This window comes from Xenia sp. Carnegie-2017, unplaced genomic scaffold (assembly GCF_021976095.1).
Source record: "Xenia sp. Carnegie-2017 unplaced genomic scaffold, XeniaSp_v1 HiC_scaffold_23, whole genome shotgun sequence".
In the NCBI taxonomy this organism is placed as follows: Eukaryota; Metazoa; Cnidaria; class Anthozoa; order Malacalcyonacea; family Xeniidae; genus Xenia; species Xenia sp. Carnegie-2017.
Genome location: NW_025813486.1, coordinates 20,949,465 through 20,972,897, shown reverse-complemented (window position 1 = coordinate 20,972,897; position 23,433 = coordinate 20,949,465). Strand labels below are relative to the sequence as shown.

Genomic DNA, 23,433 nt, shown 5'->3' with positions numbered 1-23,433 from the left:
AGGTCTTAACGTCGGAGGTTTCATCCAGGAAATAGCGACAAATGGGCTCCTCATCACTTCATCTTTTATTGCTTTCAACATAACGTCCTTGACAGCAACAATCAAATCGTTCTGGATACGATTAGAAAGTCCAGAAAACACGGTTGCTGTATGAAGATGCTGTTCAAGCGTGGGGTCATATGCACCGCAGTTTTATCAATTCGACGTAATTGCCCTGTTGGCAGACTCCTCCAGCTCCCCGACCTCTGAAAGTTCCTGTTTGCCGAAAGCAAACAACATCAATGAAACGGGGAAGTACTTCTCTATTCTTGTGCACCATCAAGTTGTGAGCTGAGATGTGTTGACGGGCCTGTTCGTCTAGCTGCATGTCGATGCGTGTACGCCCAAAACTGGCATTCATTAGGCAACTGGACAAGTGTGTCTTCGTTTTCTCGTGTCTGTTGACGGCATTACACAGGTTGGCCAAATCATCGTATCCCTTCTTGCACCAGACTGTCTTGTCTGTTGAGTTGAACAAAAGACACGGCCAGCAAAATAACTTATTCAATTTTGAGGAGCCAGCCAGCCATTTGTACTTGTCGTAATTTGACGTCTGAAAACTTCGAATAAAGACTTTACCACTTCGCTTGGATGTTGTATGTAGTCGCTTGCAACTCAGGAGTGGGACGACAGCCTTCGACGATTCTCGTTTCGGTCAATCAAATGGTGGGATAACGGTGATTCCTGGTAAATCATAATCCATCGTACAGTGTTGATCGTCTCCGTTATTCATTCAATTCATAATGCCATAATGTCATTGCTCATCAAACTTACTGCTCATATATTTATAAACCATCAAAACCATACGTACTCATCTATTCATTATAAAATATATAAAAATATACATTCTGATATATAGAATACTCACACTTTGTAATCAATAAAATAATCAAATTTGGCGTTTCTGGTACATGAAATGCGTTTCAGAGCTCATACGCAGACTTAACAACGCTAAAGTATAACATGCTAGGATATTATCTTCTACTACATAAATTAGAAATCTACTACTTTGAAGTCAGAACATTTTACCTTTTAAACATAAATTAAATCTTTAATAAACAGATAACATTGTGGCATTTTGAATAATTGGATGTCCATTATTGTTTGAATATACGAATATTCGTGCGCTGATATGTGTTTAAAATTGCGAGCGCACGGACTGTGACAATCGCTATCAAGCGGCGCCTAGAAGCGCCGCTTACGTCTCGATATTCCTCGAATAAGAAGCCTCAAATCTAGATTAACGCATGCGCAAATGTTCAAATTGAAGCCGAAGGCAAGCGCGCTTGCCTTGGTTAATAAATAATTAATTTAATCCACTTAATTTAATACACTTGACTCATCTTACAAGTGTAGCAAGTGAAACCGAAACCACGACAGTAAATCGCGTATAAATAGCAAGCATTTCAACTGTAAAGACAATTTAGACAAAAGATTACATTGACATTGTTTAGAACAGAAAAATTTAAACTGATTTTGCTCAGAGAGATTCATCAAATTTTGACCACGCCACTGCACGCCACCGCACGCTTGCATGACCGCACGCCACTGCATCTACCCGATTGCATCATAATTAAGACTTTTCATTTACTTATAAGGTTTTATGTGATTTGAAAGCGAAACTCTGTAAGACCTCCTTGCCGGTTGACGGATGCTAGTTTGTACAAAATTCGTATACAAACTGCTAGCAACTTTCAATGTCAATGAATCGATAAAATGTAACTAATTCTTCTATTTACTCATAATGCCCAAAAACGCTCACCAGATTGCGTTTGTTTGTTGTAAGGACTAAAACGAACAAAGTTGCATTTGGCTTTCCAACGTGTTCGATGTTATGTATGGTCGTATGTCATATATAGACTTACAGGGTTGCCGTAGCAACATTTTCTTATCAGCATCCAGTCATGTGCCTAAGTATACCATCGTGAGGTATCATGTTCACTTTGCCTTGAAAGTGATTGGTTGTTTCAATTGATGATTGTTTATAGTGGTGAAAAAAAACTTGATTTGATTGGTTGGCAGATTTCGTGAATGCTTGGTGATGAAATCATTTTCTGAGAAGGTGAGAGGTCATAATGGTCATTTCACATCTTAGTCATTTGACTGTCACATGTTTGTTATTATTATGTTATTATGATTATAACTGTCAGATGTTAGTGTTATCACCACAGCGCATGCTCGCCACTAAAATAAACGAGGAGTTTGTTGTTGTTCAATTATATGTTCAATCATCAAAATTTCACAAATTAAAATTCAAATAACTTTAAAGATATAAATAAAAAAACATGAAAATCAGGTCTTTATACAAACGAAGGCAAATAAAACCAACAAAGGCTTTATCTATTTCAACTTTGATGCTACGTTAGTCAACAAACTCCATAATATTTTCCTTTTTTTTAATGCGGACCTTTGATACGAAAGCGTTCGAAAAACAATAAAAACAAACCAACTCTATCATATATTTTTAATTAACTGTTAAACGTCAAAAGCAATCTAGAAGCATTTCCTTGCACATCGAAGGTCCAGATTCGTCGTATTCTTGTTTCGAGATCCACATCTGTTGGAAGGTGGAAAGAGGCCAAAATGGAGCCACCAATCCAGACAGAGTACTTTCTTTCTGGTGGAGCAATAACCTTAATTTTCATTGTGGGAGGGGCAAGGGCAATGATTTCTTTCGGCATTCTGTCAGCAATACCAGAATACATGGTTGACCACCAGAGAGGACAGTGTTGGCATAAAGATCCTTACGGATATCAACATCACACTTCATGATTGAATTGTAACAAGTTTCATGGATACCTGTAGACTCCATACCAAGAAAGAAGGTTGGAAGAGTGCTTCAGGGCATCTGAATCGCTCATTGCCAAATGTAATAACCTGACCATCAGGTATTTCATAAGATTTTTCTAAACTTGAGCTCGTTGCCGCTGTTTGCATTTCTGCTCGAAATCCAAGGCGACAAAGCATAGCTTCTCCTTTATATTACATCGCACTTCATAATGCAGTTAAAGCAAGTTTCGTGGATACCTGCTGACTCCGTACCAAGAAAAGAAGGTTTGAAGAGTGATTTTTAGTCGTAAATATCGTCAATTTTGCCACCTTTCAAGATGGCGGCTTGCCTCACTCGTAACTATAAATTTCGGCGGAGTCAGATATCTAGTAGACTGGGTTCTTGGTCATGCGTCGTGCTTACTTCATTCGGGTAATTCTTTTGGTGTTGCAACATTTAGTGGCGTATACAAGGCGCGATTGAAAAATTAAAATCAACAAAACAATCACTTAAGACGATAAAAAAGATTTAGTAATAATTCAAAATAAATGGTCACAGTGCCCCATGTAGGACAATATTAATCGACCATCTAATCGTCGTAGCCTCCCTGTGAGAGAGCAAAATTTAAAAATATTTCATCCAGTGTGGTTTGCTTTATAGAATAATTACCGATAACAGAACGGCTGTGCGCATCTTCTAAGATCGCAAACAGGGAAGACCAAGCCCATTTTGAATCGCCTATGTGGTAATTCAACAAGCCATTGTGCTCGTCTCGAAGTTCACTGCCTGGGAACGTCTCTGCAACGAATTCTTTTACCAAGGTCGTGTCATTACTGGGCGTGTCACTTGGAGGGCTTACCAACAAAGTGTATCCTTGAACGAATTTGTTCTTCAGGTGTTGCGGGCTACCGAGGCAACAAAATTTGCCATTGACCATGATTGCCAACCGAGTACACAACGCCTCGCATTCTTCCATGCTATGTGACGTAATCATCAGGCATCGACCTAAGGAGAGGAAGAGGAACAAAATGATTACCAATCATAAGGCATCAACCTAGGGGAGAGGAGGGACAAAATGGTTACCAATCATCAGGCATCGACCTGAAGGGTGGGTACAAAGTGATTACCAATCATAAGGCATCGACCTAAGGGATTATTATTTTAATAATAACCAAAATGGCGCTCATATTAGGCGGGTATCAACTGTATGTAATTGCATTCTTCAACACATCTCCCCCCCCGGAAGGAAACCCGCTTCATCACAAGTTTCATACCTTCGGCTCTGACTCTACATAAAGTGTTCCAAAACAGTCGTCTTGCAACAGGATCCATCCCAGTTGTTGGTTCATCGAGAAAAATTATGAGTGGATCGCCAATCAAAGCTATCGCTGTACTTAGTTTGCGTATGTTTCCACCACTGTAAAAAGAAAAGGTAATCTTTGTATTCGTGAACTAAGAAGCCTGGGATTGCTATAAAAAGATCGCAGATGTTTGACGCGTCACATGCATAATTTCCACATAAAATCACTCCTGATGATGACACTAAACTGGAGAATGTAAGGATTAAAGTTTCAACATCAGATCAGTTCTGATAAAGACACTAGACTGGAGTACATAACGACTACAGTTTCAACATCAGATCACTCCTGATGAAGACACTAGACTGGAGTATATAAGAACTCAAGTTTCAACATCAGATCACTCCAGATAAAGACTCAAGACTAGAGTATATAAAGATTATAGTTTCAACATCAGATCACTCCAGATAAAGACACAAGACTGGAGTATATAACTAAAAATTCAACATCAGATCACTCTGATGAAGCACTAAACTGGAGAATGTAAGGATTAAAGTTTCAACATCAGATCACTCTGATGAAGACACCAAACTGGAGAATGTAAGGATTAAAGTTTCAACATGAGATCACTCCAGATGAAGACACTAAACTGGAGAATGTAAGAATTAAAGTTTCAACATGAGATCACTCCTGATGAAGACACTAAACTGGAGAATGTAAGGATTAAAGTTTCAACATCAGATCAGTTCTGATAAAGACACTAGACTGGGTACATAACGACTACAGTTTCAACATCAGATCACTCCTGAGACAATAGACTGGGCATATGAACCAAGTTTCAACATCAGATCACACCAGATAAAGACTCAAGACTAGAGTATATAAAGATTATAGTTTCAACATCCGATCACTCCAGATAAAGACACAAGACTGGAGTATATAAGAACTAAAATTCAACATCAGATCACTCCGATGAAGACACTAAACTGAGAATGTAAGGATTAAAGTTTCAACATCAGATCACTCCTGATGAAGACACTAAACTGGAGAATGTAAGGATTAAAGTTTCAACATGAGATCACTCCAGATGAAGACACTAAACTGGAGAATGTAAGGATTAAAGTTTCAACATGAGATCACTCAGATGAAGACCTAAACTGGAGAATTTAAGGATTAAAGTTTCAACATCAGATCAGTTCTGATAAAGACACTAGACTGGAGTACATAACGACTACAGTTTCAACATCAGATCCTCCTGATGAAGACACTAGACTGGAGTATATAAGAACTCAAGTTTCAACATCAGATCACTCCAGATAAAGACTCAAGACTGAGTATATAAGATTATAGTTTCAACATCAGATCACTCCAGATAAAGACACAAGACTGGAGTATATAAGAACTAAAAATTCAACATCAGATCACCCTGATGAAGACACTAAACTGGAGAATGTAAGGATTAAAGTTTCAACATCAGATCACTCCTGATGAAGACACCAAACTGGAGAATGTAATTAAAGTTTCAACATGAGATCACTCCAGATGAAGACACTAAACTGGAGAATGTAAGGATTAAAGTTTCAACATGAGATCACTCCTGATGAAGACACTAAACTGGAGAATGTAAGGATTAAAGTTTCAACATGAGATCACTCAGATGAAGACACTAAACTGGAGAATTTAAGGATTAAAATTCAACATCAGATCAGTTCTGATAAAGACACTAGACTGGAGTACATAACGACTACAGTTTCAACATCAGATCAATCCTGATGAAGACATTAGACTGGATTATATAAGAACAAAGTTTCAACATCAGATCCTCCTGACGAAGACATTAGACTGGAGTAATTAAGAACTGAAGTTTCAACATCAGATCACTCCAGATAAAGACACAAGACTGGAGTATATAAGAACTAAAGTTTCAACATCAGATCACTCCTGATGAAGACACTAGACTGGAGTATATAAGACTAAATTTAACATCAGATCACTCCTCATGAAACTACACAAGAGTACATAGAGTTTCCACCACTGTAAGAAATGCATAATTTCACAAAAATCACTCAGATGAAGACACAAAACTGGAGTATATAAGGACTAAAGTTTCAACATCATTACTCAGATAAAGACACAAGACTGGAGTATAAGGACTAAAGTTGCACAACAGATCACTCCTCATGAAGAAACTACACAGAAGTATATAAATACTCAGGTTTAAAGTCAAATAAACCAAAATGAATATATAAATGGCAAAACCTCGGGTGAGCATTTATAGTACAGCATTCTATTTAAAAGTAGACGACGTTTTCTTCTATTATACCTGTATGTTTAGTTAACTTATCAGCGTGTTCCGTTAGCAACACTGATCTCATTAAATCTTCAATCAATGGATTGATCTCATGACTGGGGACTCCACGAAGTGCAGCATACATTTGTAACATCTCCCGTCCCGTCAATAAATCGATCAAAGCATCAAATTGTGGACAATAGCCTGTTCGTTGACGAACCTTGGTAAACAACATAATTTACATTTAAAATTATAATTTTCATTTACAAAATAACATGTATATTGCGTGCTCTGATTGGTCGATGCTCGCGTTTGCATCAGGTTATCCAAACATATTGACTCATGAAAATAACGCGTACAAAGGCAACTTTCCCGATTGAAGTATTTGTTGTTGACGCAATGTTGCAAACGTAAAAAAAATCGACAAATGGGGCTTTCTGGGGGGGAGGGTCATAATCATATATTCATATATCAATACTCTCTCCCCCCCCCAATTATAGATGGTTGACCACAGTAGGTACTAAATATACAGCACCAAGTTGCGCAGCCAAATGGTATTGTTTGTTTTCGTGTGGCTACAGAATAACGAACATAAAGAAGGTTCTTTCTCTACACAGTTGAAACTAGCCGACGTTTCCACTTTGCCTGTTTCAGGAGTAATTGATCCGCAACTAAAGCGTAACGGAATTGAAATAAATTTCATGCTTGAAATTTGCAACGAACAGTAGCCGCGATTCGTATGTATTATTGTCTTCAATTGCGTTTACAGGTCTTTAGGGATCAATTACTGCTGAATCATGCAAAGTCTGAACGTCGGCTGATTTCAAAGACGAACAGTTTTTCGAAACATCCTGTTGAGTCACTACACTGTGGTAATAATACGGGTGGCACAAAAATGTCAATGAAGTTATCTTCGATATATTCCTCATACTGTGCTGAGGCTGTGTTTCGCTAAAGAATGTGGTTTCGTTGGAGAAGAACCAAAATGGCGACAATACAACGGACATTGAAACGTTTATATTTTACAAGTTTGTTCTGCAGAGGAACTGAAATATATTTGACCGATTACCAACAAAGTGGCCGACATCAAGCAACAATTGAAAAGGGAGTTCATTTATAAACAAGTAAGAAATTATTTGTTATGTAAGTAAGGGTTAGTTGCTCGATCTTTGAACGTCAAATGTAATTCGCTTGCTTGTATTTATGGCTGGTTACAACTTGTTTTGCGTCGTAATATTATTGAACAATTATATGCGAAGCTCCATTTCGCAAAAGCAACACTAAACATTGCAACAGAAATATTACAGACATTGCAACGTCAACACTAAATATTGCAACAGAAATTTACCACTAGAAAATAACATCGGCGCGGTCAAAATATTTGCTTGTTCCTGGCATGCGTTCCCATCATGACCCCGCCAAGTTGGGTGATTTCAACGAAGATTTTCCTTATATTTACAATGTAGATGTCATGCAAAAGGACAAAAATTGTGTTGTTGTTTAGTCACAGGGGAGTAGTAACATACCACAGTATGTTTTCTTTCTGAACAACATTTCAATGGTATACACGGTGTTGAAAAATCTGCAAACCTGTAATTTGCATAACAGCCTCTTCAATGGCTGCATGCATACCATTTCCTGTTCAACTTTTTCCGCAGTGACGTAATAATGACTAGTTTGATTACCTTTGGCTAAACTAACAAAACTACGAATTTTATTTAATTTACATCCTAAATTCCAACCACGAAATTCCTTTAAATTGCGTTTACGTCTCCTTAAGGATGAATTACTGCTTTGAAATCTTGATGTCGGATCAGCCTCGTAGCCAGCGCTTTGAATTATTTGATGATTAATAAATTGAATGTCACGTGGCGTGTGTGGGCGTCGTGGGTTACCGTGGCTGTTACATGCGTTACAATTTTCCCATTTTTTATTCGCGCATGTCGTCCCGCGCTGCACTTTTCCGCACAAATAGTTCAGAGCATCAAAGCGCCTCAAGGCTAGCATGTTTACATATATATTTATAATTGAATTAAATATATAACGGAACGTAAAGTACCCATCCAGTTGTAAATTTGGTTCAATGGTCTTTACATGATTCTTCAATTTAAGTTAAAGCGGGAAATGTCGAACAGATCATATACAGTAACGTAGCCAGTCCGACATTTCTCTTCCGCTTTCCCAATATTTTTGGATTTACTGACAGCGAGGAAAATAGATTTCTAAAGACATGAATAATGATAATCTTTAAAAATTTACAGAGCGGAAGTAAATCTGCAGGCTGGCTACGCTACTGATTATTACAACAATAAAAACATACCCGACTTAAATTAGTCTGAATATCCCACGAGTCAAGGACGGCGGTACCCGAAGTTGGAATCACATCCCCTGTTAACATTTTAAACGTTGTAGTTTTTCCCGCGCCATTGACTCCCAGGAGACCGAAGCATTCACCTAAAGGTATTCCCAAGCTGATGTGATCCACTGCAGTAAATGTTCGACGACCTTTTAGGAAAAAATAAGGTGTTTATAAAGCAGGAGCTTTGTTCTTTTAGATTTTATTGAATAGAAGTTTAAAACGACAGTGAACTTTCTAAAAAAGTCTTCATGAAAATCTCGTTTCGTTCTCCAGATAATGAGAGTTTTGTATATATTCAAGACTAATCTCGTTTCATTCTCCAGATTATGAAAGTACAACGGTTGGAGAGAGTTTTGTACAGACAACATGTCACTACGAAGAGCACTCTGCCCATCTTAACAAACACATCAGTAATATACATTTAATAATTTACTGATGCAAATTACGTAAATATACATTATAATTTAAGTTCTCATTATGCAACGCGACAACAGCTGGTTATAAAATCGGCCATTACAGGTTCCTCGTGTCTTGAGAATGAAAAAGATGTCATAGATATAACATAAACTGTTTAAGAAAGTACTGACATTTTAAACGTTTTATTTCAACAAAACCATTATTTAAACAGCAAAATTTCATAGTTTCATAGACACTTTAAAAGCCCGTTTCGTATGTGAAGACTTTTCTAGTGGTAAAAAATTGTTAAGTTATATTTTCAATAAAGCACAACGAGCTCATGGCGACCATCTAAAATATTGTGTTAAAAGCGAAAATTTTTGACATGATTTCGACTGATAAAGAAGGCTTTCTTTTCAACACATCTACAAAGAAAGCTATTAAAACACAGCAAGTCGAAATTCTCTACCTGGAACTTTAAATATTTTCGTAAGATCCTTCACTACAAGCACGTCTTCGTTCACTTCGTCGTTGAGTACTCGTCGTTTTCCGCCATCACGTCGGAATCTTCCGTTTCATCGTTTGGATGCATGCTGTCAAACGGATCGACGTACACCGATCTAATGGAACTTCGCAACGACCGAATAGCGTTGAAGTCGATCAACAGAATAATAAGCATGAAGAAGATTCCTTCAAGTGGTAACACCAAGAGAAATCGACCAATTCCAGGATTTTCAAAGCCAAATAATTCGTCTGAATCCTCGCTTTCAGAGACATGCACATCACTGGCGCATTTTTATGCACATATTGTAAAGTCTGATACGGTTATAATTCTCAAAAATATTGGAGAACGATTGTCCGAGGCAAAAGTTGGGGAGTAGCAATAAAGTTCAGTTAAGGACATCAACAGTGTGATGGTAGTCAAGACTCTGAATGATGAACACAACAAGCAAGGCGACAGGACCAGTTACAAAATTCAACAACATCAATATAATGAAAGCTTTCGACGCCGTTTTGAAGAGAAACGAGAAGAGATACATAAACGGGATGATGGCTGAACCATAAAGCATCAAAACGAGAAAAACTATTCCAAGACGATAGCCTTCTGCAATGAATTAAAATCAGTTGTTGAGAAATGGAAAAATTCACCCAAACCGAACGTTGCTAACTTCAACGGAATTGTTGGAAATTTTTAAGGGTTGACCGAGAGCTTAATGTGACGTTTGACATGCAATTCTGTGTTTCCACGAACTTTCAAGTGAAAAATGTGTTTAAAAAGACAAATATAAGTGCTGTGAGCTAACTCCACTGCTAAACATACTGCTGTAAAAGATCGTATTCTAAGTATTAAGGTATGTTGCTATCACAGGCTCACAGTCGCATACCAGACTCAACATCGTAACCTTCACGTGACTTTGTCATCAAAAACTATTGGAATTGTTTAAAGTTGGTTGGTTGGCCGAGAGATTAGGGGTTTGGGTCAAGTTCATTCTCCTTACAAACAAGTATTTCGACAACTACCAGTAATCCTCGAGCATTTTGTAAAATAACTTTATTGGATCACAACGTTCGGATTGGCTAAAAGATCAGGCAAATGACGTTTTGTTGCAAAATAATTGACAACGCGGAATCAAATTCGGCGTTTCAAATAATCCAAATTTTTCGGGTTTTGTCGCCAAAGGCAAGAGAATCGTTTTGGTGACCATGACGACAATGAGAAATCCAACCTGCAATTTTCAGTTGTGCTATGTAGATTTTAGAACATTATTTACTGTTCTTACAAAGAGTACATAAAAATCTACATAACATGACCAAGTAAGCATGCTGGCTACGTCATAGCTTGGGAAATTCGACCTACCTGTGTACGCAGGAACTTTAAAACATGCAAACAAAATAACAACGCCGATACAAGGAAGTGTAAACTTCACCATGTCCCACAACCACGAAGCAGTCCAGTAGCTAATGGGATCAACACCGCTAACGAACTGCACATGTTTTGCATCGTTTGTTCGCTCCTGGACGACAAACAAGACAGAATATGAAGCAAGGGACGCCATGCCAAACAGCAGAAAAGCAGCTATATTAAGACCAACATTGTTGCTGGAAAATGAAAGTTAATGAATTAGACCTTGTTGCCTTAGCAACTATTGATCGTTGGCAGATCACTTTAAAGAAAGTGGAGCAGGAGACTAGGGGCTATTGCATCCTACTATTGATTAGACCTTTTGCCTTATATTGATCATTTGTAGATCACTTCAGAGAAAGCGGAGCAGGGAACTGGGGCTGTTGCCCCCCCAAATCCCTTCTTTCACACTTTCACCTAACTTTGGCAGTCGATAATCCCGCCTCCTAATAAAAATATGCTCAGCGATCCTTGCCTTGAAGTGAACACAGTCGTATGTCAGGAATAAATCAGTCTCTCATACATATACAAATATGCCTGGATACAAAACATATATATATATACATACACCGTACATCCTGTGTCCTAAGTTAAGGAGTCACCATTGCACTATGGTGATAGCCGGGAGGGCACATTATTATACAAGCTGTATACATTATAACAACAGTGCAATGGTGACTCCTGCACATGGGACACAGAATGTACGTTTAATATAAATCAATTCATAATACATACAAATAAATTTCAATAGAAATTTGAGAGACTAAAAAACAATACCTAATTACATAAAAACACGGGCGCTGATTGGTTAAATGCTCAAAAATCGTTGTTTTTTATCTCAGATTGCGTTGTTTTCGATAGAAATTGAACAGTGAATAATGTTTTATTAAAACGCTATTCATTAAGGAATTACAAAATACATTTACTTGTCCCTATATAGTTATAGGAACGTTTGTTGTGAAAGTTTGGGAAAAGCTCGAAAGCAAAAAATAACATACTCATATATTTGCTCCGTAGTTCTCGGCAAAGGATGATTTGTCACTGTAATTAATTTGTTTTTATTCCCGGAACTGTTTTTCAAAATGGCGTTGTCTACTGCACTCAGTGCCACCGCTATCGCATGATAAGCTTGATCGTTGAACCAAGCCTTGGCTATTGCTAAATAAGAACACACATAAATTACCTTAAATTAGCCAAGATTCTGTGATCTACCTCATATTTATCTTTTCTATTGATCTACAGCACGTTTCTTCATCTACAGATCCTTTCTTGATCTCTTCTTCATCTACAGATCCTTCCTTCATCTATAAATCCTTCCTTCATCTACAGATCCTTCCTTTATCTACAGATCCTTCCTTCATCTACAGATCCTTCCTTCATCTACAGATCCTTCTTTGATTAAAATCTTCTTGATCTACAGATTTTCGTTCATCAGATAAATCCTTGATCTACAGATCCTTCCTTCATCTACAGATCCTTCTTCATCTACAGATCCTTTCTTAATTTACAGATCCTTCCTTAATCTACAGATCCTTCCTTCATCTACAGATCCTTCTTGATTAAAAATCTTCTTGATCTACAGATTTTCGTTCATCTACAGATAAATCTTCCTGATCTAAAAATTCTTCCTCGATCTACATAAACTTCCTTGATACTTTCTTTCTACAGACCTTTCCTCGATCGACAAGTCTTTCTTGATCCCATTACAACATTTTGAACTCATTAAAAGCATAAATTGACAGATATTGATTAGAACTATTCCCCATCATAGTCACACACAGGAAGTGAAAACAATGTAGCTACACTAGCAAGCAATACCTTTTTTATTTGCTTCAGTAAATGTCGCTGCAACCAGATAATGTCTGTTGAAGTATACAATGTTTCTTCCTTTGGCTTTTTCAAGCAAATATTTGGTCATATTCCCATCACGGAAAACACTATCTTTGTCGATATCAACAAACTTAGTGTACGAGCTTGCCGAGTGTGTGTACATTTTAACCAGATCATTTATCTCCCTGAAAAAGATTTATTTACACTTACATCAAATTTTAATGTCTGATCGGGATTGTAAATCCGGGCGCGCTAAATTCAGCTTGTTTTACAGCGAGAAGTTTAGTTTTGCTGCCCAGAAAACGGAAACGGTTTTGTTCTTGTAACAAAAACATGAAACAAAAGCACGTCACTGATTATATTTACTCATCCTAAAGAGGGTTTAACACAGTGATTGGGCATTGAAATTAAAATAGTACGTTAATTTCTAAGTCTCCTTTTTTAAAACCCTGTGATGAACCACGTTAAGTAGTTTACCATAAGAAAATTCGAACATTTCGTTCTTAAAATCTAAACAATTTAACCAAATAAAATGGAACGGCTCTGATTTACAAATTCGAACAGTTCCAAGAATTTGAATCGAACAAGTCACAAGCATATTTTACCTGAATTTAGCAGGAAATAATATGTAAATGTGATTCCATTTGATTAAATATACAACTGGAAAGCTACTTTTTATACATTAACATGCCTGTTTCTCAGGGCTGTGCGTGGAAAGATGGGAACTAGTTTAATTGCTGGCTTCAAATTTTGGCGGGTAGCCGTCCAGTTATATTTAAGTTCAATATATCTACCTGTTCGGGCTTCCAACAATTGAGTGGTTATCATGAAACATAGCTGTCGTCAAAATTCTGGGAGGATAGTACTCGGGCTTAGGTATCGTGCCAGCGGCAATTAGAGCAAGCATTGTGAAAATAAGAGGCACGAGAAGCTGACAAATTATAGCTATCTTATCTCGACGCGAATGACGAAAGCGTTTCTTGAACATAGCACACCACCTCTGCAGAAACAAGGTTATTCCGTAGTTTAACTGTGGCTTTGTTGTGTTTGTTATTGGCATCATGCTGTTGTTGCGTCCATATAATGTCTTCATCATTCACTGTACTTACTGAAGCGTTTATTGCATCCGCTAGATGACGTACAAAGAAAAGTTTCTTGAAACACCATGAACAAAAAAACAACTACTCAGTGTTGGTCAAATCAAAACCACAAATCAGTATTTTCTAGAAATGAGTCATTGCTAAACATTAAAATATTACCACTTTTACAACAGCTTACTCTCAAGTCTATCATCTAAAACCTCGTCGCAACCCTTTACTTTCATTGATATCCCAATCAATCAAAAACCACTTTACCACAGCTTACTCTCGAGTCTATCATCTAAAACCTCGTCGCAACCCTTTACTTTCATTGATATCCCAATCAATCAACAATTACCAATTTTACCACAGCATACTCTTGAGTCTATCATCTAAAACCTCGTCCACTTATTTTATCATATTAATCAATCAACAATTACAACTTTTACAACAGCTTCTCAATTCTATCATCTAAAACCTCATCGCAATCTTTACTTTCATTGATATCACAGTCAATCAACAATTACCACTTTTACCATATTTCTCGTCTATCATCTACTGTCCCATCACAATCCCTTACTTTCATTTATCCCAGGAAATTAACACTTACCACTTTTACCACAGCTTACCTTTGAGTCTATCATTTAACGTGTTGTCACATTCCGTTGCCACTTTTATAAAAACTTCTTCCATGGTTGTCATTGAAGCGCCATAACTAGCAATTCCCAGCTCCTTTCGTCGAGTCTCCAATTCTGAGAACAACGTGGAAAAATTCCGCGAAGATTCCCGAGGCAAGATGTAGGACAGTTCAGCGCCTAACGTAGGTAAAAAAAAGTAAGTAATACAAAGGACTACTGGCTAAACACTACATCGAAAAACACTTACAACAAAAGAAATGTATATTATTTAAACTTCATACTGATAAAATATGATAAAGTTGGTAAAAATACAATGCCTTCTCAACAAATGACAGCCTAGTTCGAGCTGACGGGTTTCATTCTTCTGAAATAAAATTTATGTATACATGTATTGTATATCTCGAGAGTCTTTGAAATCAATTGTTTTCTACAGATTAAGACAAACATCTACGTCACGAAGTGAAACTTAATTAATAGTCTGATGATGTCTTGTGTATAGAAGAAACGTAACTACCAATAAAATATTCTCTCTTTTCAAAAATCACTTTAATTCGAATTTTATGTTGGGCAATTCTTTTTTCAATACGAAAACGTTCATATGAATTTGTCAAATAATAAATTTTGCGTTGTTTCCACTTGCTAAAACCATTCAACGCTCGTCACTCTATCGTATCCGGCAGCTAGCTGCTGGCTCATGTCTGCAGGCTCAACCCTACAAAGTCTCCTAGAGAAGTGCATCTAAACGTACCAGCGCGACTTTTCAATTGGCCATTCGGGACATACGCTTTAACTAGTTCGTCAATTTTGTGTTCTTTACATTCTGGTTCTTTGACCATCACTATATTATAGCCCACGTTATAATGGTTTTTCAAAAACAATGAACTACCACAACAACGGATTTTGCCCTCGGCCATTATCGCAATGCGGTCTCCTAAAACGTCGGCTCGTCCATGAAATGTGTCGTCAGCAAGATCGTTCGTCCATCACGATACTCCTGAAGCAGTTCCCAAGTAAACCTGCGGGCAGATGGATCCATACCGGAAGTAGGTTCATCAAGCATTAACACCTTGAGGAAGTGAGTTGTGAATAATTTAACTTGGTAATTAAAAGCATATCTTCTAAGAAGACTTTAAAACAGATTTATGCCTAAGCAGAACAGATCTTGAGTTTTACAGACTTAAGTCTAGAGTTCTCATCAGGAAATGATGTGTAAACCTTTAGTCCTATATACTCCAGTCTTGTGTCTTCATAAGGAGTGATTTGATGTTGAAACTTCAGTTCTTATATACTAGTCTAATGTCTTCAATTGAAGTGATTTGATATTGAAACTTTAGTTCTTATATACTACAGTCTTGTGTCTTCATAAGGAGTGATCTGATGTTGAAACTTCAGTTCTTATATACTTCAGTCTAGTGTCTTCAATTAGTGATTTAATGTTGAAACTTTAGTTCTTATATACTACAGTCTTGTGTCTTCATAAGGGTGATTTGATGTTGAAACTTCAGTTCTTATATACCCAGTCTAATGTCTTCAATTGAAGTGATTTGATATTGAAACTTTAGTTCTTATATACTACAGTCTTGTGTCTTCATAAGGAGTGATCTGATGTTGAAACTTCAGTTCTTATATACTTCAGTCTAGTGTCTTCAATTGAAGTGATTTGACGTTGAAACTTTAGTCCAAAATACTTCAGTCTATATCACAGTGATGTTCAGATGTTGATTTTAGTAATAAAACAACTGCACGTGATGTGCGTGATAATATCTACCTTCGTTTTTCCAATCAGCGCTACTCCTAAAGATAGCTTGCGTTTCATCCCGCCAGACAAATATCTTGTTTGAACGTTAGCTTTATCCGCGAGTTTGATGGACTCCATCATTTTTTCCACTTCGCTATCGATTTCATGACTAGACAGACCCTTCAGTTTTCCGAAGAACCACAAATGCCCTTAACAGTCAGTCGATCGTACAAAACGTCATGTTGTGGACATAATCCTTTTGAAAATAGTAAAAATGAAATAGACGATTAACTATTACAATGGAAGACAGTTGGGTCGTGAAAATAAAAACGACCATGTCTCTAGACATGGAGTTTCTTTAACTTAGTGATAACGGACCGAGCGATTTAGAAATATCCCAATAGTGTATGGGATTGAACAGTTTAATCAAATGCTAATTAATATCGATTCTAAATATGATAATAACACGATGTTCTTAAAATACATTCAGTTTAAGTTTTATACCAGTCGAACTGTAAATAGCTAGCTGAACTATACTCTTTATTTATAGAAGTTACAAACTAGTCGAACTGTAAGTAGCTAGTTGAACTATACTCTTTATTTATAGAAGTTACATACTAGTCGAACTGTAAGTAGCTAGTTGAACTATACTCTTTATTTATAGACGTTACATACTAGTCGAACTGTGAGTAGCTAGTTCATACTCTTTTTATGGTTACATATGGAACTGTAAGTAGCTAGTTGAACTTACTCTTTATTTATAAAGTTACATACTAGTCGAACTGTAAGTAGCTAGTTGAACTATACTCTTTATTCAGAAGTTAAATGTAGTTATTTTCTCAGTCATTCACATTGTAAAATTGTAGTTTGTCTTTCGAGTGCCAGCTCCCAAGTTTGGTTGTATTATGTATGTATATTTGGGCTTTGGAGGCTGGAAACCATTGCACCTAACAGTCATAAACGTTTCTAGTTGTTTTAAAAACATTTCGTTACTTTCTTCACTGACCTAAACTTGACCGTACGCCATCCATGCTTGTTCTAATGTCGTAACCATTGACAACGGCAGTTCCCTTACTCGGAGAATAAAAACCGGTAAGGACAGACATCAAACTACTTTTACCAGCTCCGTTATGACCAAGAAGAACCGTAATTTGTCCCTCGTACATCTTTAGTGAAACATCGTCCACAGCGACTTTTTTACCTGCATAACACACGAAAGTATAATATCGTAACTTGAAGCCGTAGTTAACCTCGGCAAAGTCTGATAAGAATTGCTCCGTCATAAATCATGACGTCATAAATTGCTCCTGGATGGTCTTGTAAGATTTGTGAGGTCTTGAGGTTTGTACCTGTTTCGCTGTAGCAAATCTTATCGTCATAATTGGCTTCTGTACTGTGTAGTAAGATTTGTGATGTCATCTACCGGTTGCTCCGTCATAAATCATGACGTCATAAATGGCTCCCGTTTGGTCTTGTAAGATTTGTGAGTTCGTGAGGTTTCTACCTGTTTCACTGTAGCAAATCCTATCGTCATAATAGTTTCTGTACTGTGTAGTAAGATTTGTGATGTCATTACCGGTTGCTCCGTCATAAATCATGACGTCATAAATGGCTCCGTTTGGTCTTGTAAGATTTGTGAGTTCGTGAGGTTTGTACCTGTTTCACTATAGCAAATCTTATCGTCATAATTGGCTTCTGTACTGTGTGGTACGATTTGTGACGTCATCTACCTGTTGCTCAGTGAGCCCCAGTCATACAAGTTGACGTCATAAGTTGCTTCTATACTGTAAGATTCGTGAGTTCATCTATTTGTTTCTCTGTCATAGATCTTGACGTCATAAGTAAAATCTGTTAAGATTAACGAGGTCTTCTCATAGACAGATTTTCATATTTCAAACGGGGGGGGGGGCTAAAAACTTTAGGGAGACGAGCTGTTAAGGAAGTGATGTAAGACAATGTTAGCGTTTCAAATTTAGGGCAGTCTGGTAGTGCAACAACCAAAGGTAGTGTAGAAAGTTGAAACATTGCCCAAAAAACTCAGTTCAACTGTACTAGGGATTTGTTTTGCTAAAAATTGGGGGATTAAAATGTTTCTTGGAGAGGTGAACAATTTATTTAGGGGCGTGAAATCTGATGCCTGGTGGGCTTGCACTCCCTACACCCCTGTAAATCCGTCCAGGTCATCTACCTTTTGCTCCGTCATAGATTTTCACTAAATTTTGATGTCAATCCCACATCCAGACCTTGAGGAGCTCTTTCGAACTTATTCGATGTTTCGAAATTTTCCGCATTTCTTAATAATGGCAAAGTTTCATCATCGTTTGATACCTGCGGCAGAAAGATATTTTACACAAATCACTCCAAATATAATGTACCAAAACCTATAATACTTTTTAAGCAGCATTCAGCAAGCAGTCACTAAACTTACGCATTAAAAAAAAATTTGACCTGACTTGAATTTCTTCTATTGATAAATTAATCATCAGAAACTTCCAACAGTTATTAAAATGCGCATGCTCAGATGTTTTGCTAGTCGTGGAAGATATTTCACACTCCAGCAGCCCAACATGACCGTTCTGACAGCGTAAGCAAAACAGCACATACGATTTCTAATATTATGACAATCTTTACAATGAGGTCAATAACAAATTATTACAATTAACGCTTTGCTGCATGGCGTTCCTTTAGGACAGCAATCACGAAGCACGTTGGAACTCGGTCGGCGAAAAAAGTTCATGCAACGAAGGATTAACGGTACAAGAAACAGTGGCGTACGTGCTGTGTACGTGCAGCAAAGTCTTCGTGAAACTTATGCACCGAAATGCACAACACGAACAACAAAATACAGTCTGGTGAGGGGTACAATCCACTTGTCGAACTAACCCTTTGTTGCATAGCGTCGCGTCAGAGTAACAATCACCGAGCACGTTGGAGCTCGGTCGGGGAAAAAATTCATGCATCGAAGGGTTAAGGCGAATAGTTTAAGCCCGGGAAGATTGTTAAAGCGATGCCACGACACTAACACCAAGGCCCTTCTCAGGACGGCACTAACCTACACAATCAACATCTGTATTTATGACTGTTGCTAAGCGAAATTTCAAGTTACCTTTTCAAAGCTTCCACACCAGTAGCTTTTAGTGAATGGGAAGTAAAAAGGTTTTGAAGTACCATACTGTCCTGGGAACACATTTTCAATATACCATGTAAGCATACCATATATGGCACAACTAGTAATCATCATGATGAACACAGTCCCGAGAGAGAACGTGTCGTCCACATCAACTCCACGAAAAAGGTTATCCCATTGAACGCCGCGACCGGATCCTAGAATGTAAAAAACGTTTTTGCAGGATCATTGGTGTCAATCCTGTGTTAATTGAGGGGGGAAGGGGGACCTTATTCATATATTCTGCTATGTCAGGCTAAGTTCTTTTAAAACAATTTCAATTTCAAAAGAAATCAGCCTGGCATAAAATAATATATGAATATGGTCACCTCAATTATCGCAGGATTGACCTTCATGGGCGGGATTAGTATTTTCGTTAATAGGCAAACGTAAATTTAGAAAAAAAATTGGAAGTTTTCAATGTCGGCCTAAAAACTACATGAACGCTGGACAGTGGAGTCAAGCTAAATATTTATGGGGAGGGGGAGGGTGTAATATTCATAAAGGCATTTTTTGTCAAATTGTATTCCTATGAAATCAATTCTTTTTTTAAAGTTATATGAATAAAGCCCGCCAACCAAGTGTTCAGCGGGGACGCCGAAGAATCGTTTCACCTGGCGTCATAGCTGTCATGCTAGAGTCCCAATTGTAAAGAACTCGAACAAAGTTCTTTGTTTGGTACACCATTACGGCACCTTCATTCATCCTCAAGTTGATTCTTTGGCAATGAGTGAAAACGACGAATATAGGTGTCACGAGAAAAGTGACACTATACAGGGTGTATCACAAAAAGAACACCTTAAGAAATCAATCTATTGTGAAATTTCAATGGCTGATGAGTATGCTAGCATCCTAAAGGTGCATTGCTGTATATATTTTGCGGTTTGAAGTTTTGTTAAATGTTAAGCCTGGTTCACACGAGTGAAATAAGCACGAGCGTCAAGGCTTTTGTTTCTATTGCTCTAGAGGCTTATAAAGACGAAGACATCATGGGATTTTCTTTAAATCTTTTTTTAGTTCTTCTTTTAGCTTATGCTTGAATATTTTCCTTATGCTTGCGCTTATGTCCATGCTTATATCACATGCTTCGTTAATTATCTTTGTTTTGTCTTTTGTCTACGCTTGTGCTTATTCTTATTTTACTCGTGTGAACAAGGCTTTAAGTTCCCAGGAGAAGAAAAGCTTTCGTGATAGCATCAAAGACATGTAAAACATGCATGAAGCAGACAAGTTAGAATCTCTTTGCATCAGTAACATAGTCATGAAATCATCACAATAAGTCGTCAATTTCTATAGGCATTCTTTGTACACCCTGTATTCAGAAATCCTCTCATTGTTCGTAAACTTTTGTTAACGCTGTGGTCACAAACCTTAAACCTCGGGCTTAATGAACTTATATGAGCATGAAGAACATCCCTTTTCAGATGAAAGTAATTTAAAACGAAAGCGGTTCAACACACACAGTCCATCAACGTTTTAACTTACCTTCAAACTTGCCGATGACAATCGCTCCAAAAGACATGCCAAGATTTGGTATGAGGCATGCAATTGCTTTGAGAGTGAACGACATTTTTTCGTAGTCTATCGATATGAAGACGAATGGTAAGAAGGAAATACTCCAAATAAAACCACAAACTTTGGCAGCGGAGCTCGCTTTGGAGAAAAAAACGCTTACGAAGAAACAAAACATAATACCAGAGGTAATATAAAGCAAAAGATAGATGAAAAATATTGTGGGTGCTGTTTTGTCGATAACACTCCCATTACTGTTAAATTTTATCGTGAAAAGAAGCGTCATTATGACAACTGCAACGAGACAAAAAAGAAAACTTTGAATAAACCACGCCACCCAATGAAGCCAATTATTGACGCCGATGATTTTTAAAGTTTCCTAAAAACATGAAATACCTAACTTAATTAGTTTATTAGAACACATCAATTAATGATATAGCTTTTATTGAATTGAATAAAGCTTTAGTAGCAAATCTTCTCAAAAAACTGAACTACAAATTAATTCAAAATGTCGAAATAGTGCTCAGTTTGACAACATTTTTGGAGTGAACAATCAATGAAAACATTTAAATGGTAGATAAAATTTCTCTCTTCCAGGAAGATAAAATTTTTCATCCATCATATATACTGCAAAATGATCTTAATAAGAATTTAATTATCCAAAAAAGTTATTTCTCTGACTCTGATGCAGGCTTTGAAATAAAAAGATCTCAGCAAATGAGATAAATTACAACTTACCTTTAGCTGTTGTTCCTTCTCATATACAATACTACGCACAGTCACAAGTGCAGTATAAAAAAAAGCAATAAATATGAGGCATGGGATGTAATTTTTAATAATCGAAATGAAGGGATCCTTTCCATAGTTTTGGAATGGAAATTTTTCCATGCGAACTGATGTTTGATCTTGAGCAGCAAACTGTCCAATAATAGCTCGATCTACTGCATGTTGGGTAAACAAGAAAGCAGTTCTATATAAGTCTGGACTGCCTCCATGGGAATCATCTTTATTTCTGGGTTCAGGATTTTGCAACCTCGGGAAAACATACTTTGTCAACCAGCCATGGCCATTCTTGCCAAGGCCAGAGTTGTCTTCCTTTTGGCTAATGAATCGCAGCTTGTAGTTGATGAAATTGGCCTGTTTTGATGGGAGACGAGTAAAGTATATACCTCCAATGCATTTGGTAGAGTTGCCTTCAGAGGAGCTCATTATTTCATTAACCATGTCATCCTCATTTGGAAATATTTGCAAGGTGATGTTTTGATCCGGATAAGCATGCTCATTAAGATAAAATGTAAGGTTGTTGAAAAGCTCATGGGAGAGTTGAGAAGCATTATTTGCAGACAAGCCTATAGAGAATGATCTTCTGAGTACAGGTGGTGGAGAGGTTACATTGAATTCATTCCAAACCAAGGCTGGGCAATCTTTGGCAGTGAACAATCGCCAAGCCAGGAGTATGAATGACATAGAGATTGGTAACCCTATTTGAAAAATGGTTCCAATCGGATGTTTTCTACGAAGCTTGAAGTTCTTCCATATCAGCAGACCAAGTTGTTTCAATTTTGACATTCTCCCAGCAAGTTTTTTAACTGGTACCTTTTAAATAAATCTTAAATTTTCGAAAGAACTCAAGAATGCAAAACCATCCACTTGTAGGATCTAAAAAAGGAGTTAAAGTACCATTTACTTAAAAAAAAAACTCCACCATCTTTGTCGAGACACTTTGCTAACACTCATGAGTCAGGAGTCAGAAAATTTGCTGTTTTTAAATCACGAATTAACGTAGCTTGCTATACATCTGACCCGATTGCATCATAATTAAGACTTTTCATATACTTATAAGTTTTTTTGTGATTTGACAGCGAGAAACTCTGTAAGACTCTAATGCCGGTTGACGGATGCTAGTGTTGTACAAAATTCGTATCACAAACTGCTAGCAACTTCAATGTCAATGAATCGATACAAATATAAATAATTCTTCTATTTACTCAAAATGCCCAAAAACGCTCACCAGATTGCGTCTGTTGTTGGTAGGGACTAAAAACGAACAAAGTTGCAAATTTGGTTTTCCAACGCGTTCGATCCTGCTTCGATGTTATGTATGGTCGTATGTCATATATAGACTTATAGGATTGCCGCAGCAACATTTTCACATAAGCATCCAGTCATGTGCCTAAGTATACCATCGTGAGGTATCATGTTCACCATGTGCCTTGAAAGTGATTGGTTGTTTGAATTGATGATTGTTTATAGTGGTGAAAAAAAACTTGATTTGATTGGTTGGCAGATTTCGTGAATGCTTGGTGATGAAATCATTTTCTGAGAAGGTGAGAGGTCATAATGGTCATTTCACATCTTAGTCATACGACTGTCACATGTTTGTTATTATTATGTTATCATTGACTGTCGAATGTT

At 37.3% G+C, this 23,433-nt stretch overlaps 1 protein-coding gene and 1 pseudogene across 1 annotated transcript; both read right to left on the bottom strand.

Annotated features, from left to right (window-relative positions):
• Positions 1-2,521: 2,521 nt before the first annotated feature.
• On the bottom strand, positions 2,522-3,375 carry LOC124449335 (actin, cytoskeletal 4-like). The gene is given in 6 exon segments (XM_047000266.1): positions 2,522-2,615; positions 2,617-2,749; positions 2,752-2,862; positions 2,865-2,981; positions 2,984-3,031; positions 3,366-3,375. Coding segments are annotated over 6 exon segments (513 nt in total).
• LOC124449334 lies at positions 3,319-23,315 on the bottom strand (annotated as a pseudogene).
• Between the last annotated feature and the right edge of the window lie 118 nt (positions 23,316-23,433).